This window comes from Mustelus asterias, chromosome 9 (genome assembly GCF_964213995.1).
Source record: "Mustelus asterias chromosome 9, sMusAst1.hap1.1, whole genome shotgun sequence".
NCBI classification, from domain to species: Eukaryota; Metazoa; Chordata; class Chondrichthyes; order Carcharhiniformes; family Triakidae; genus Mustelus; species Mustelus asterias.
Genome location: NC_135809.1, coordinates 110,664,743 through 110,681,229, shown reverse-complemented (window position 1 = coordinate 110,681,229; position 16,487 = coordinate 110,664,743). Strand labels below are relative to the sequence as shown.

General features: G+C 47.0%; 1 protein-coding gene across 1 annotated transcript in view; it reads left to right on the top strand.

The window, feature by feature from the left end:
- The window catches only part of LOC144498924 (malignant fibrous histiocytoma-amplified sequence 1), a 41,850-nt gene extending 26,011 nt beyond the window's left edge, over nucleotides 1–15,839 (top strand). The window contains exons 8-11 of the mRNA XM_078220837.1: nucleotides 6,702–6,864; nucleotides 9,727–9,842; nucleotides 13,406–13,506; nucleotides 15,383–15,839. Coding sequence (XP_078076963.1) covers nucleotides 6,702–6,864; nucleotides 9,727–9,842; nucleotides 13,406–13,506; nucleotides 15,383–15,403 — 401 coding nt within the window. The 3' untranslated portion in view covers nucleotides 15,404–15,839. The remainder of the gene's footprint in view (nucleotides 1–6,701; nucleotides 6,865–9,726; nucleotides 9,843–13,405; nucleotides 13,507–15,382) is intronic.
- The last annotated feature ends 648 nt before the right edge of the window (nucleotides 15,840–16,487 follow it).

Below are 16,487 nucleotides of genomic sequence, written 5' to 3'. Positions count from 1 at the left end.
GGAATTCCAGAGCTTAAGGTGCTGACAGCTGAAGGCACGGCCACCAATTCTGGGGCCGTGAAATGGGGAACACACAAGGTGCCAGAATTGGAACAACAGCTTGCATTTATACAGCATCTCTAACCATAATTTGCAAGATAGAGGGAGGGGGTTAAGGGGCTTGAGGAGAGGGGGGTGAGGACACATTTAAAGCAGAGTGGGACAGACCCTGAAGAGAAAGGCCAGTGACAATATGAGCTAGGATGGGAGCCAGGAAGGGAAGTTGAATGGTCATCAGTTCAGTAGGAATTGGCACAAGAGAACAGTGGCCTTCTTGAGTGTTTTCTGATTTCACCCACTCCACCATTGCTATCCGTAACTTTAGCTGCCGGGGTCCTAGACTCTGGAATTACATCCCGGAACCCTACTGCCTTTCTATCTTTTTCCTTTAAGACTCTCCGAAAAACCTTTGCTCTTTGAGGAAACCTTTGGACATCTGATCTAACATCTCCTCATATGAATCACATTGTCAAATTTTGTTTGAGTTTATAAGTTTATTTATTATTGTCACAATACGTGACAATATGAGTTGTTGCTGTGTACAAGGTGTGAGTTGTTGCTGTGTACAGTGTGTGAGTTGTTGCTGTGTACAAGGTGTGAGTTGTTGCTGTGTACAAGGTGTGAGTTGTTGCTGTGTACAGTATGTGAGTTGTTGCTGTGTACAATGTGTGAGTTGTTGCTGTGTACAGTGTGTGAGTTGTTGCTGTGTACAGTGTGGGAGTTGTTGCTGTGTACAGTGTGGGAGTTGTTGCTGTGTACAATGTGTGAGTTGTTGCTGTGTACAATGTGTGAGTTGTTGCTGTGTACAGTGAGTTGTTGCTGTGTACAATGTGAGAGTTGTTGCTGTGTACAGTGTGTGAGTTGTTGCTGTGTACAGTGTGTGAGTTGTTGCTGTGTACAGTATGTGAGTTGTTGCTGTGTACAAGGTGTGAGTTGTTGCTGTGTACAATGTGTGAGTTGTTGCTGTGTACAAGGTGTGAGTTGTTGCTGTGTACAAGGTGTGAGTTGTTGCTGTGTACAATGTGTGAGTTGTTGCTGTGTACAGTGTGGGAGTTGTTGCTGTGTACAGTGTGTGAGTTGTTGCTGTGTACAGTGTGTGAGTTGTTGCTGTGTACAGTGTGTGAGTTGTTGCTGTGTACAGTGTGTGAGTTGTTGCTGTGTACAGTGTGGGAGTTGTTGCTGTGTACAATGTGTGAGTTGTTGCTGTGTACAATGTGTGAGTTGTTGCTGTGTACAGTGAGTTGTTGCTGTGTACAATGTGAGAGTTGTTGCTGTGTACAGTGTGTGAGTTGTTGCTGTGTACAGTGTGTGAGTTGTTGCTGTGTACAGTATGTGAGTTGTTGCTGTGTACAAGGTGTGAGTTGTTGCTGTGTACAATGTGTGAGTTGTTGCTGTGTACAAGGTGTGAGTTGTTGCTGTGTACAAGGTGTGAGTTGGTGCTGTGTACAATGTGTGAGTTGTTGCTGTGTACAGTGTGGGAGTTGTTGCTGTGTACAGTGTGTGAGTTGTTGCTGTGTACAGTGTGTGAGTTGTTGCTGTGTACAGTGTGTGAGTTGTTGCTGTGTACAGTGTGTGAGTTGTTGCTGTGTACAGTGTGGGAGTTGTTGCTGTGTACAGTGTGTGAGTTGTTGCTGTGTACAGTGTGTGAGTTGTTGCTGTGTACAATATGTGAGTTGTTGCTGTGTACAAGGTGTGAGTTGTTGCTGTGTACAGTGTGTGAGTTGTTGCTGTGTACAAGGTGTGAGTTGTTGCTGTGTACAGTATGTGAGTTGTTGCTGTGTACAGTGTGTGAGTTGTTGCTGTGTACAGTGTGTGAGTTGTTGCTGTGTACAGTGTGTGAGTTGTTGCTGTGTACAGTATGTGAGTTGTTGCTGTGTACAAGGTGTTAGTTGTTGCTGTGTACAATGTGTGAGTTGTTGCTGTGTACAGTATGTGAGTTGTTGCTGTGTACAAGGTGTGAGTTGTTGCTGTGTACAATGTGTGAATTGTTGCTGTGTACAGTGTGGGAGTTGTTGCTGTGTACAGTGTGTGAGTTGTTGCTGTGTACAGTGTGTGAGTTGTTGCTGTGTACAGTGTGTGAGTTGTTGCTGTGTACAGTGTGGGAGTTGTTGCTGTGTACAGTGTGAGTTGTTGCTGTGTACAGTGTGGGAGTTGTTGCTGTGTACAATGTGTGAGTTGCTGTGTACAGTGTGGGAGTTGTTGCTGTGTACAGTGTGTGAGTTGTTGCTGTGTACAATGTGTGAGTTGCTGCGTACAGTGTGGGAGTTGTTGCTGTGTACAGTGTGGGAGTTGTTGCTGCGTACAGTGTGGGAGTTGTTGCTGTACAGTATGAGTTGTACAGTATGTGAGTTGTTGTACAGTATGTGAGTTGTTGCTGTGTACAGTATGTGAGTTGCTGTGTACAGTGTGTGAGGTTTTGCTGTGTACAGTGTGTGAGTTGTTGCTGTGTACAATGTGAGAGTTGTTGCTGTGTACAATGTGAGAGTTGTTGCTGTGTACAATGTGAGAGTTGTTGCTGTGTACAGTATGAGTTGTTGCTGTGTACAATGTGTTGTTGCTGTGTACAGTGTGTGAGTTGTTGCTGTGTACAGTGTGAGTTGTTGCTGTGTACAATGTGTGAGTTGTTGCTGTGTACAGTATGAGTTGTTGCTGTGTACAATGTGTTGTTGCTGTGTACAGTGTGTGAGTTGTTGCTGTGTACAATGTATGAGTTGTTGCTGTGTACAGCATGAGTTGTTGCTGTGTACAATGTGTTGTTGCTGTGTACAGTGTGTGAGTTCTTGCTGTGTACAGCATGTGAATTGTTGCTGTGTACGCTATGTGAGTTGTTGCTGTGTACAGTGTGAGTTGCCGTGTACAGTGTGTGTTGTTGCTGTGTACAGTATGTGTGTTGTTGCTGTGTACAGTGTGTGTTGTTGCTGTGTACAGTATGTGTGTTGTTGCTGTGTACAGTGTGTGAGTTGCTGTGTATAGTATGAGTTATCACTGTGTACAGTGTGTTGCTGTCTATAGCATGTGAGTTGTTGCTGTTTTCAGTATGTGAGTTGTTGCTGTTTTCAGTATGTGAGTTGTTGCTGTTTTCAGTATGTGAGTTGTTGCTGTTTTCAGTATGTGAGTTGTTGCTGTTTTCAGTATGTGAGTTGTTGCTCTGTACATTGCATGAGCTGTTGCTGTGTACGGTCGGTGAGTTGCTGTGTACAGTGTGAGCTGTTGCTGTACAGTATGAGTTGTACAGTATGTGAGTTGTTGTACAGAATGTGAGTTGCTGTGTACAGTGTGGGAGTTGTTGCTGCGTACAGTGTGTGAGTTGTTGCTGTGTACAGTGTGAGTTGTTGCTGTACAGTATGAGTTGTACAGTATGTGAGTTGTTGTACAGTATGTGAGTTGCTGTGTACAGTGTGGGAGTTGTTGCTGTGTACAGTGTGTGAGCTGTTGCTGTGTACAATGTGTGAGTTATTGTGTACAGTGTGAGTTGTTGCTGTGTACAATGTGTTGTTGCTGTGTTAAGTGAGTTGTTGCTGTGTTCAGTGTGAGTTCTTGCTGTGTACAGTGTGTGAGTTGTTGCTGTGTACAGTGTGAGTTGTTGCTGTGTACAGTATGTGAGTTGTTGCTGTGTACAGTATGTGAGTTGTTGCTGTGTGCAATGTGTGAGTTGTTGCTGTGTACAGTATGTGAGTTGTTGCTGTGTGCAATGTGGGAGTTGTTGCTGTGTACAGTATGAGAGTTGTTGCTGTGTGCAGTGTGTGTTGTTGTTGTGTGCAGTGTGTGTTGTTGCTGTGTACAGTGTGAGTTGTTGCTGTGTTCAGTGTGGGAGTTGTTGCTGTGTACAGTATGTGAGTTGCTGTGTGCAGTGTGTGTTGTTGCTGTGTACAGTATGTGAGTTGTTGCTGTGTGCAGTGTGTGTTGTTGCTGTGTACAGTGTGTGTTGTTGCTGTGTGCAATGTGTGTTGTTGCTGTGTGCAGTGTGTGTTGTTGCTGTGTGCAGTGTGTGTTGTTGCTGTGTGCAGTGTGTGTTGTTGCCGTGTACAGTGTGAGTTGTTGCTGTGTTCAGTGTGGGAGTTGTTGCTGTGTACAGTATGTGAGTTGCTGTGTGCAGTGTGTGTTGTTGCTGTGTACAGTATGTGAGTTGCTGTGTGCAGTGTGTTGCTGTGTACAGTGTGTGTGTTGTTGCTGTGTACAGTGTGAGTTGTTGCTGTGTACGGTATGTGAATTCTTCCTCTGGTAAATCCTACAACAACCAGGAGCGTGACTGGAAGTCATTCTACCTGATGTACCTTCTCTCACTTTGACCCGTGATCTGTCAGGTGTCCCTTATTTTAATTTAGAATTTGCTCATCAGCTTTTTATCAACTGTTTTGGCAGAAAAATGCGCATTCTGTAAACAAAATGCTCAAATGCCTGTTTTTTGCTTGTTTTAGCACCATCCTGAGCAGCTGCAGACTGTAGCTTCCTCACTCTGTGTCTTAGCCCAGTCTGTAGAGAGCGGAACTCTTTCTGCTGGTTGGGGAGTCCAGCACTAGGGGGCATAGAGCCAGAGCTCCCGGAGTGAAATTAGGGAACACTTTGACACATCAAAATTATTGGTTGACGCTAGATCAATTGTATATTTTAAATTTGCGATTGATAGACTTTTGTTACCCAAATGTATTAAGAGATGTGGGGCATAGATGGGTATATGGAGTTAGGTCACACGTTGATCATGATCTCATTGACAGGTGCAACAGGGTGGAGGTTTTTAATGCCCCCCCTCCCCCGCCCCCCATTCCTATGTCCACAGAGAGAGAGAGACACACACACACGCACACAGAGAAACAGATACAGAAAGAGATAGACACGGAAAGGAGAAAGAAAGAGACTAACACAGCCACAAATAAAAAGAGACATACAGACACAAAGAGACTGGAAGAGTGGGGGAAAGACAGGCAAAGATGGAGGGACAGAGAAAAAAACAGAGGCTGAGAGAAAGAGGTACAGAGAGTGGCAGAAGCAGCAAGAAACAGAGAGAGGAAGCCTAGGGGAACAGAGAGAGGAAGCCCAGGGGAACAGAGAGAGGAAGCCCAGGGGAACAGAGAGATAGAGACAGAGACACAGAGAGAGGAAGCCCAGGGGAACATAGAGAGGAAGCCCAGGGGAACAGAGAGATAGAGACTGAGACACAGAGAAAGGGAGATAGAGGGTGGGATTTTCTGGCCGGGCTCTCCCCAAAACCGGAAAATCCCATCCGAGGTCAGCGGACCTTTGCATGGTCCGCCCCACGCCCGCTATGATTCCCGTGGCAGGCGGGACAGGAAAATTCCCCCCAGAGTTTAAGGTTAGCACAGTGGCATAGTGGTTAGCACTGCTGCCTCACAGTGTCAGGGACCCGGGTTGAATTTCAGCCTTGGGTGACCGCCTGTGCGGAGTTTGCACGTTCTCACCGTGTCTGCGTGGGTTTCCTCCGGGTGCTCCGTCTTTTTCCCACAGTCCAAAGATGCGTGGGTTCGGTTGATTGGCCATGCTAAGTTATCCCTTAGTGTCAGGGGGATTAGCAGGGATTACCGGGATAGGGCCTGGGTGGGATTGTTGTCGGTGAAGGCTCAATGGACTGAATGGTTTCCTTCTGTGCTGTTGGGAATGTATGATTTTCTGATTGTTCGCAACTGAGAACGAAAGATACAGAAACTGACAGAGAGAAAGAGAGATAAATAGAGAGTGACAGAGAGATAGAGAGACAGACCGAGAGACAAAGCGAGAGAGAGAGAAAGATGGACAGACGGGGACAGAGAAACTGATAGAGAGATGTTGACTTCTTGCAAAAGCAAAATACTGTGGATTCTGGAATCGGGCAAAAACTGAAAATGCTGGAAATACTCAACAGGTCTCTTTGATTTGATTGATTATTGTCACATGTATTGGGATACAGTGAAAAGTATTGTTTCTTGCGTGCTATACAGACAAAGCATACCATTCATAGAGTACATAGGGGAGAAGGAAAGGAGAGGGTGCAAAATATAGTGTTACAGTCATAGCTAGGGTATAGAGATTGATCAGCTTAATATAAGGTATTTCCATTCAAAACATTCAAAATGGCAGCAGGGAAGAAGCTGTTCTTCAGTCGGTTGATACGTGACCTCAGACTTTTGTATCTTTTTCCCAACGGAAAATGGTGGAAGAGAGAACGTCCGGGGTGCGTGGGGTCCTTGATTATGTCAGCAGCATCAGTGGAAAAAGAAACAGAGTTAACATTTCGGGTCAAAAGAGAAAATGCTGGAAAATCTCAGCAGGTCTGGCAGCATCCGTAAGGAGAGAAAAGAGCTGACGTTTCGAGTCCAGATGACCCTTTACCAAAGCGAAAAGGCAGAGAAAATGCTGGGTGAGGGACTCTATGGGCTGCCATTAGCAGCCTTTCCCCTTGTTTTTGTGGCTATGACTCATCTTTCATCCCCTCACCCTACAGTATAAATATCTCCCATTTTCTACGCCTTTTAGCTTTGACAGAGGGTCACCTGGACTCAAAACATCAGCTCTTTTCTCTCCTTACAGATGCTGCCAGAAATGCTGAGATTTTCCAGCATTTTCTCTTTTGGCTTCAGATTCCAGCAGCCGCAGTAATTTGCGTTTAACATTCCAGGTCGATGACCTTTCGTCAGAATTCAAATTCTTTTCCATTTCCGCTCTTTCAGGTTTGGAGGGCCAGTGGTGCCTAATTATGGCGGCCATTCAGAAAGTGGAGAAAGTGATCGAAGAGTGGCCAGGTCTCCATTGTTCACTGAAAACCCCATGCAGAAACCCTGACTGTCAGCATTACTTCGACTGGCCCGATCTGGATGAGAAAGAAGAGAACATGTAAGTAGCTTCCATCTCAGTGACGATGCTCACCTGAACACCTCAGATGGGTGTTTCCAGTGGTGGGCAAATTGGTCATCAGAATGTTTTATTAGATGGGAGAATTGCAGCAAAGATTATTACTTAGAATCTTATAATAGGAGAGGCAGTGAACTTTGCACACCAGTAAATAAGAATTGAGATTGAAATGCTACTGGGACATGATGGTTTGACTTACAAGGAGAATCTGGATAGACTGGAACTTTTTTCTCTGGAGCATAGGAGACTTAGGGGTGATCTTATAGAGGTTTATAAAATAATGAGGGGCATAGACCAACTAGATAGTCGACATCTTTTCTCAAAGGTAGGGGAGTCTAAAACTAGAGGGCATAGGTTTAAGGTGAGAGGGGAGAGATACAAAAGGATCCAGAGGGGCAATTGTTTCACACAGAGGGTGATGAGTGTCTGGAATGAGCTGCCAGAGATAGCAGTAGCGTCAGGTACAATTTTGTCTTTTAAAAAGCATTTAGACAGTTACATGGATAAGATGGCTATAGGGGGATATGGGCTGAATGCGGGCAATTGGGTCTTATTGATTTTTTTTTTTAAAAAGAGGCGGCATGGACAAGCTGGGCCGAAGGGCCTGTTTCCATGCTGTAAACCTCTATGATTCCATGACTCTATTTAATAAGACTGGAATTATAAAGCTAGTCTCAGTAATGGTGAACATGACAACTGTCATGGATTGCTGTAAATCCTATCTGGTTTAAGACCTTAGGGAGGGTGCAGAGAAGATTGACCAGAATGGTACCAGGGCTGAGGAACTTAAGTCACATGGAGAGAGTGGAGAAGCTGGGGTTGTTCTTGGGGCAGAGAAGGTTAGGAGTGTAATCCAGATGTTCAAAATTGTAAAAAACATTTTTAATGCAATAATTATAGGGTGAACACACTAAACGTGTATAGTGGGTGATGGATATGGATGCACCATAGCTTGGCATGGGGGCAAAAGGCATCATGGGGGTTGTTTGGGGGATCATACCTTAACATAGGGGGCTAAAGGGGTTGTTAGGGGAACATGGGTCATGAGGGGCCATAGGGAGTGGATGGGGGGCGGGGGGGCCTTGTCATGGAGGATATAGGGAGAATCTTTCAAACGGCTCCCTCAGGCAGACAATGATTCTGGATACCTCTGATGGGCCATGAGTCATGATTCTATGAAAAGCTCACCCAATTCCATGAAAATTGCAGAGGATTAGGACATACCCATCCCTGCAATGGAATCGACCGCATGGAAGTGCAGGGTGCAAGCTTGCCACCCATACCAGCACACCTTTAAAGGTCACTCCCAAAAATTGGAAGCTCCAGGAACAGGAATCACAGAATCAGGACCTGCTCGCCATTTTTAGAATGCTTCTGATTCATTGCGTAAATCCAGCCCTATGAATCAATCAGGCTCCACAGCAATGTGATTGGTTCTTAATTTCTCTCTGAAATGGCTGAGTGTGCTGCTCACACGTATCAAACCTACGACCAAGTATAAAAATCCTTGGCATTGAACAAGGTGCTGGGAATGATAATGGCACAACCAGCCCTGTCGACCCTGCCCAATCATCCTCACTAATATCTGGGAGCTTGTGTCAAAACTGGGAGATCTGTCCCACCCAGACCAGCCAAGCAACAGCCTGATCATCCCTGGGTATCTTCTGTCTTACCGACACAGTGGCACAGCGCTTAGCACTGCTGCCTCACAGCGCCAGGGACCTGGGCTCGATTCCCGGCTTGGGTCACTGTCTGTGTGGAGTTTGCACATTCTCCCCGTGTCTGCGCGGGTTTCCTCCGGGTGCTCCGGTTTCCTCCCACACTCCAAAGATGTGCAAGTTGGATGGATTGGCCATGCTAAATTGTCCCTTAGTGTCCAAAGATGTGTGGGTTAGGTGGATTAGCCATGATCAATGCACGGGGTTATGGGGGTTTGGGCAGGGGAGTGGGGTTAGGTAGAATGCTCTTTCAGAGGGTCAGTGCAGACCCGATGGGCCAAATGACCTCTTTCTGGTCTGTAAGGATTCTGTGGGATTCTATGGTTATTGGCAGGATAGACCCACCAGAGGGGGCTGCACACTGGTATACAGTTGGAAGAGAGTTGCCCTGGGAGTCCTCAACATTGAATCCAGACCCCATATTGGCATCGGCTCAAACATGGGACTGCTGACTATAGTCTATTGCCCCCTCCCTGCAACCCCCTCCCAGCTCCTCAGTTGACCTAACATGCTCCCCCATGTTAAACAGCAATTGGAAGAAGCATTGAGGGCGGCGAGTGCACAGAATGTACGCTGAGTGGGGAACTTCAATGCTTATCAGCAAGAGTGGCTCACTATTCCCAGTGCTGAGCGAGCTGACTGGGTCCTGAAGGAGATAGTCATTGGGTTGAGCCTGCGGCAGGTGGCGAGAGAACCAACAAGAAGGAAAAAGCTTGTCTTTGTCTTTACCAATTTACATGTCACAGATCCATCTGTCCATGATGACATTGTTGGTACGAATGACCATTGAACAATCCCAGTGGAGCCAAAGTCCCATCTTCACACTGAGGATACCCTCATTCATATTGTGTGGCACTACCACTGTGCTAAACAGGATGGATATATAACAGATCTAGCAACTCAAAACTGGGCACCCGTGAGACGCAGTGGGTCAGCAGGAGCAGAATTGTATTCAAACACGATCTCTCACCTCATAACCTAGCGCACACCCCCCCACTCATAGCTGTACAAAAGAGAAATCGTGTTTGACAAGTTTTTGAGGATGTATAAGCAGGATATTGCAGAAGGCAAACCATATTTGACCATATTAAAGGTGCTGCGTAAATGCATGTGTTGTTGTTAACAGTGAGCAGACGGAGGAGGAGAAGATAAAAACGTGTGAAAACTGTGGTGCCGATTTCCGGACAGAGCTCTTGTTCTGCATGAGTCGAGGGTCGCGAGATCTGAATGGGAGGAGTGAAGGTTGGTGATGGTCACTGTGAATCAGAGATGCTGCAAGCGGACTGTTTTACCTCTAAACATTGCTCTGTTACGTTTTGTACTTTTCATGATCTCAGGACGTCTCAAAGCTCTTTACAAAAGTTAAAGTACTTTTCAACTGTAGCCAATGTTGTAATGTAAGGCATGTCACTTGCCAAACGGCACACAGCAAGATTCCACGGGCAGTAATGAGCTCAGACCGGCACATAGCACAAAAGTAACCATCGTGGCTGCGCCCATTCATTGTAAGAGCTTTCCAATTGGTCCCACACCCCAGTCTTACCCGATTGCCCTGGACAAAAGGCAAAGTGTCCAGACAGACTGTTTCAGTGATGTTGGTTGAAGTTTAAATAACGGACTGTATGCTTCGATACCAGTGAAAACCCCCTGCTCTTCTTTGCAAAATGCCATGGGATCTTTTACATCTACATGAGAAGGCAGAGAGGGCTTCGATTTAAAATCTCGTCTGAAAGACAGCTTCTCCAAAGGTGCAGCACTTCTTCTGTATTGATCCATCAATGATGCAGCGCTCCCTCAGTACTGACTCTCTGACAGTGCAGCACTCCCTCAGTACTGACCCTCTGACAGTGCAGCACTCCCTCAGTACTGACCCTCTGACAGTGCAGTGCTCCCTCAGTACTGACCCTCTGACAGTGCAGCACTCCCTCAGTACTGACCCTGTGACAGGGCAGCACTCCCTCAGTACTGCCCCTCTGACAGTGCAGTTCTCCCTCAGTACTGACCCTCTGACAGTGCAGCACTCCCTCAGTACTGACCCTCTGACAGTGCAGCGCTCCCTCAGTACTGACCCTCTGACAGTGCAGCACTCCCTCAGTACTGACCCTCTGACAGTGCAACGCTCCCTCAGTCCTGATCCTCTGGCAGTGCAGCACTCCCTCAGTACTGACCCTCTGACAGTGCAGCACTCCCTCAATACTGACCCTCTGACAGTGCAGCACTCCCTCAATACTGACCCTCTGACAGTGCAGTTCTCCCTCAGTACTGACCCTCTGACAGTGCAGTTCTCCCTCAGTACTGACCCTCTGACAGTGCAGCGCTCCCTCAGTACTGACCCTCTGACAGTGCAGCACTCCCTCAGTACTGACCCTCTGACAGTGCAGCACTCCCTCAGTACTGACCCTCTGACAGTGCAGCACTCCCTCAATACTGACCCTCTGACAGTGCAGCACTCCCTCAGTACTGACCCTCTGACAGTGCAGCACTCCCTCAATACTGACCCTCTGACAGTGCAGCACTCCCTCAATACTGACCCTCTGACAGTGCAGTTCTCCCTCAGTACTGACCCTCCGACAGTGCAGTTCTCCCTCAGTACTGACCCTCTGACAGTGCAGCACTCCCTCAGTACTGACCCTGTGACAGGGCAGCACTCCCTCAGTACTGATCCTCTGACAGTGCAGCACTCCCTCAGTACTGACCCTCTGACAGTGCAACGTTCCCTCAGACCTGATCCTCTGGCAGTGCAGCACTCCCTCAGTACTGACCCTCTGACAGTGCAGCACTCCCTCAATACTGACCCTCTGACAGTGCAGCACTCCCTCGGTACTGACCCTCTGACAGTGCAGCACTCCCTCAGCACTGACCCTCTGACAGTGCAGTTCTCCCTCAGTACTGACCCTCTGACAGTGCAGCTCTCCCTCAGCACTGACCCTCTGACAGTGCAGTTCTCCCTCAGCACTGACCCTCTGACAGTGCAGCTCTCCCTCAGTACTGACCCTCTGACAGTGCAGCACTCCCTCAGCACTGACCCTCTGACAGTGCAGTTCTCCCTCAGTACTGACCCTCTGACAGTGCAGCACTCCCTCAGTACTGACACTCTGACAGTGCAGCACTCCCTCAGTACTGACCCTGTGACAGGGCAGCACTCCCTCAGTACTGCCCCTCTGACAGTGCTGCACTTTGTCAGTGCGGCCCCTCTGATATTGCTGCAGAAATGCAGTGTGTTGTAACACAAGGCCACAGATCAAGGGAGAATTTTACAGCCCCGTCGCTGTGGGAGTTGGGCCATTAAATAAGCTATTCAAATCTCCATTGACTTTGGTGGGAGGGGCTGTAAAATCCCATTCCAAGAGCCAGAACGTGAGATTACACTGGATGACTCCTTATTTGTTGGTGCTGAGATGAGGGGCTGAATGGCCTCCTTCAATGCTGTTCATTTCCATAGTTGTATGAAATCAGAAGCACAGATTGTGAATAATCTGATTCACCCTGAGATCATGAAGAGGATGATCTTTGCCATTGCTATGGAGTATGTGTAGGTATGGGATCAGTGAGGCTGTAGGGAGTCTGTGATACTCCGTACGGTCAGTGATACTGCGTACGGTCAGTGATGCTGCGTACGGTCAGTGATACTGCGTACGGTCAGTGATGCTGCATATGGTCAGTGATACTGCGTACGGTCAGTGATACTGCGTACGGTCAGTGATACTGCGTACAGTCAGTGATGCTGCGTACGGTCAGTGATGCTGCGTACGGTCAGTGATACTGCGTACGGTCAGTGATGCTGCGTATGGTCAGTGATACTGCGTACGGTCAGTGATGCTGCATATGGTCAGTGATACTGCGTACGGTCAGTGATGCTGCATATGGTCAGTGATACTGCGTACGGTCAGTGATGCTGCGTACGGTCAGTGATGCTGCATATGGTCAGTGATACTGCGTACGGTCAGTGATACTGCGTACGGTCAGTGATGCTGCGTACGGTCAGTGATGCTGCGTACGGTCAGTGATGCTGCGTACGGTCAGTGATGCTCCGTACGGTCAGTGATGCTGCATATGGTCAGTGATACTCCGTACGGTCAGTGATACTGTGGAGGGTCAGAGATACTGCGGAGAATCAGTGAGACTGCGGGGTTTCGGTGAGACTGTAGGGGGGGTCAGTGAGACTGTAGGGGGGGGTCAGTGAGACTGAAGGGGGGGTCAGTGAGACTGGGGGGTGGGTCAGTGAGACTGTAGGGGGGTCAGTGAGACTGTAGGGGGGTCAGTGAGACTGTAGGGGGGGTCAGTGAGACTGGGAGGGAGGGAGGAGTGGGATTTATTGAAAAACTTTTTCAAAGTGCTGATACAGGTACATCAAGTCTACAGCACAAAAACAGGCCGTTCGAGCCACTTCCCTCCGTGCTTCACCCTGTCAGCATAGCCACCTCGTGTGTGGGAAGTAGATTAGTGCAGAGTGCAGTGGTGGCTGTGGGGGTGAAGCAGGGGGGTGTTGGGGGTACTGAGTGGGTGGAGTGGGGCATTGTTGGGGCCATGTGGAGGTGTTGTGGGGAGTGTGGTAGTAGACTGGTGGCTGTTGCATGTGGAAGATGGGGTGTTGGGGGGAGCGTGGCATGGTCTATCTGGGAGTTAGGCTGTGCAGTTTGGTTTGGGGAGTGTTTGGAATAATGGGCGTCTAGTTTGATGGGGAATGTTAAGGTTATTCAAGATGAATTAAATAAGCCAAATGATTTTCCTGATCCATAATACTCTCCCTTGACTCCATTACCTTCCAGTTCTTGGGATAAATGTAATCGCTTTTGATTTTACAGTTGCAAAGAGCTCCGTGACGCCACAGAATATCCACAATACTTATAACATAACTGGGAACTTCCTCAAAGGAAACTCCTCTACATTGAATGTAACGGAACAGGTAAATCTATCACTTTATGAACTCTGTTGAAAGAAATGCCAGAATGTTCCGAGGGAATGTCATTACTCGCTCCTCTTATGGCAAATTGGTGTCTCGCACTCGGCACATTGAGGTCCTTGTGTGTCAGAGAACTCTACAATCAGCAGTACCATAAACCTTTGTTTCACTCGATGCCTTAACCTAACATACGTGGCTGGTTAAGCCAAATATAATGGATACTTAATGTGTTAGTGTAACTTCACACTGGTCACTATTACAACACAGACTTAACACACAGTGAAGAAGGTTACCTGGGATTGCAACAGGATCTTGATCAGTTGGGCCAGTGGGCTGACGAATGGCAGATGGAGTTTAATTTAGATAAATGCAGGGTGATGCATTTTGGTAGATCGAACCAGGGCAGGACTTATTCAGGACTTACAGTTAATTGTAGGGCATTGGGGAGAGTTATAGAACAAAGAGATCTAGGGGTACAGGTTCATAACTCCTTGAAAGTGGAATCACAGGTGGATAGAGTGGTGAAGAAGGCATTCGGCATGCTTGGTTTCATTGGTCAGAACATTGAATACAGGAGTTGGGATTTCTTGTTGAAGTTGTACAAGACATTGGTAAGGCCACACTTGGAATACTGTATATAATTCTGATCACCCTTTTATAGAATGGATAGTATTAAACTGGGAAGAGTGCAGAAAATATTGACTAAGATGCTGGTTTGAGTTCTAAGGAGGGTCAGTTTGAGTTCTAAGGAGAGGCTGTATAGACTGGAACTTTTTTCTTTGGAGCGTAGGAGACTTAGGGGTGATCTTATAGAGGTTTATAAAATAATGAAGGGCATAGATCAGCCAGATAGTCAACATTTTTTCCCAAAGGTAGGGGAGTCTAACACAAGCGGGCATAGGTTTCAGATGAGAGGGGAGAGACACAAAAGTGTCTAGAGGGGCAATGTTTTCACACAGAGGGTGCTGAGTGTCTGGAACAAGCTGCTAGAGGTAGTTCTAGAGGCGGGTACAATTTTGTCTTTTAAAAAGCATTTAGACAGTTACATGCCTAAGATGGCTATAGAGGGATATGGGCCAAACGAAGGCAATTGGGATTAGCTTAGGGGTTTAAAAAAAAGGGCGGCACGGACAAGTTGGGCCAAAGGGCCTGTTTCCATGCTGTAAGCCTCTATGACTCTGTGATACTTAACTCAAATAGTTGGACATCTCTGCTAAACTATAGACATGTGGGGTGAATGTCACGTGGGAGGCCAGTGATAGCCGTTAGCATCACCCACTGACAGTCATCTCTGGGCTATTCTCTCACCCTCAGCAATGGCGTAATACCAATGCTCCTGTTGTATATTCTGCTGGTGAGGTTTGTCTTATTGGATGTCAGTGCTAGAGGGTTGTGTACTGTTTTCAGGACCTGGGGGGGTAGAACCATTTGAGGGCAGGCTAGGAAGAAGCCCTGATGTTGCACATTAATCCCCAGCAGATGGATCTTGTGTGATGTTCTCATTTCACACTATCGGTCTTGGTGCTTTCTTCAAGTAAGATTGAGGATCGGGTAATCCAAAACCCATTTGTAAGAAAAAGTAGGGAATCTTTCCAGCCTGTCTGAGCTGGATTTAAACCTGAAAACAGCATGAATGGCCTTAGTGAACACATTGCCCACTCAGTCTCCCAAGCTCTTGTGACAGTGTTTCTGGCTCCTGTGTCAAGTTACTTTTATTTTTAAGTGTGGCACAGGCATCCAAAAGTGACAGAAAATGTGCGCTAGATATACAATATTTAAAAACCGGGAGAATGATTACAGTCCATTTTGAAGATATTTGCATCAATTTGTAAACTAGCAAATTTGAAACTTAATCTAATAAAATATTCTATCTCCACAGGAATTCCATCATGACTCTTGATTGTTTCCGAGAGAGCGGTGGTAATGTTTATCCATTTCTGGAGCTGATAGTGAAATATTGACACTTGGAGTAATGCAGTGTGCTTTTCTTTATCTCTATCCTACACCCGGACAGCATTCAGTGACACCCCTCTCCTACCATAGACTCAATCCAGACCTGTCTGCAGTGGCCCTGGGAGTGTCGCTCTGTGAAATAATTGGCGCAAGATTAATCAGCATTCGGAGAGTGTGGAGACAGCTGAGCACATTCAATCCTTCGATACCCTTCGCACCACCAAGTTTTAGTTAGATACTATCCTTGTGGCAATTTGAATCTATTTCTCTTTCCTCACTTGGTCCTCGAAAGCGGGTCCTGGGGAACACATGTGAAGGCCATCTAATTGACCTTTCATTGCGTGTTGTGTGAAGGTTGCATTAAACACCCTCTTGGAACGTTTGCTGTTGTTGTCCATGGCCTTCATTCAGCAGTATACCTATGATCCCAAATTCAGGGACAGTGAAACCAGCGTAAAGAATGCAATCGGATCCTCGGGCCCCGATATTTGCAGTGAGGGATCTGTGAGGATGTTTCTACAGCTCTTGTGGCGTAAGGGATCAAGGGAAATGGGGAGAAGGATATTGAACCTAATGACCAGCCATGATCATAATGAATGGCGGAACAGGCTCAAAGGGCTGAATGGCCTACTCCTGCTTCTGGTTTCTATGTCACTATGTTTCAATGTTCAATGTTATCGAAACCCAGAAGCTGGGGATATCTCACACAGGCTACCAAGTTAACAGCAGGATCAGATTAACATTTTAACAGTGTGTTTTCTAGCCCCAGCCAACTAGATTGTGAGGTCTTCAGCAGCAAGTTACACCTGGGGAGTGGAGAGGAGAGATTGGGGAGGGTGGCAGGTGGGGTATCGATGGGTTGGCCAGAGATTGGAGGAGGAGGGATTAGATTAGGGAGGTCATCAGGAGGGCATTGGACATAACATAAGAACAGAAGCAATAGGAGCAGGAGTAGACCACTTGGCCCATCCAACCTGCTCCATCATTCAATACAATCATGGCCAATTTTGGGTTTTGACTCCATTTTCCCA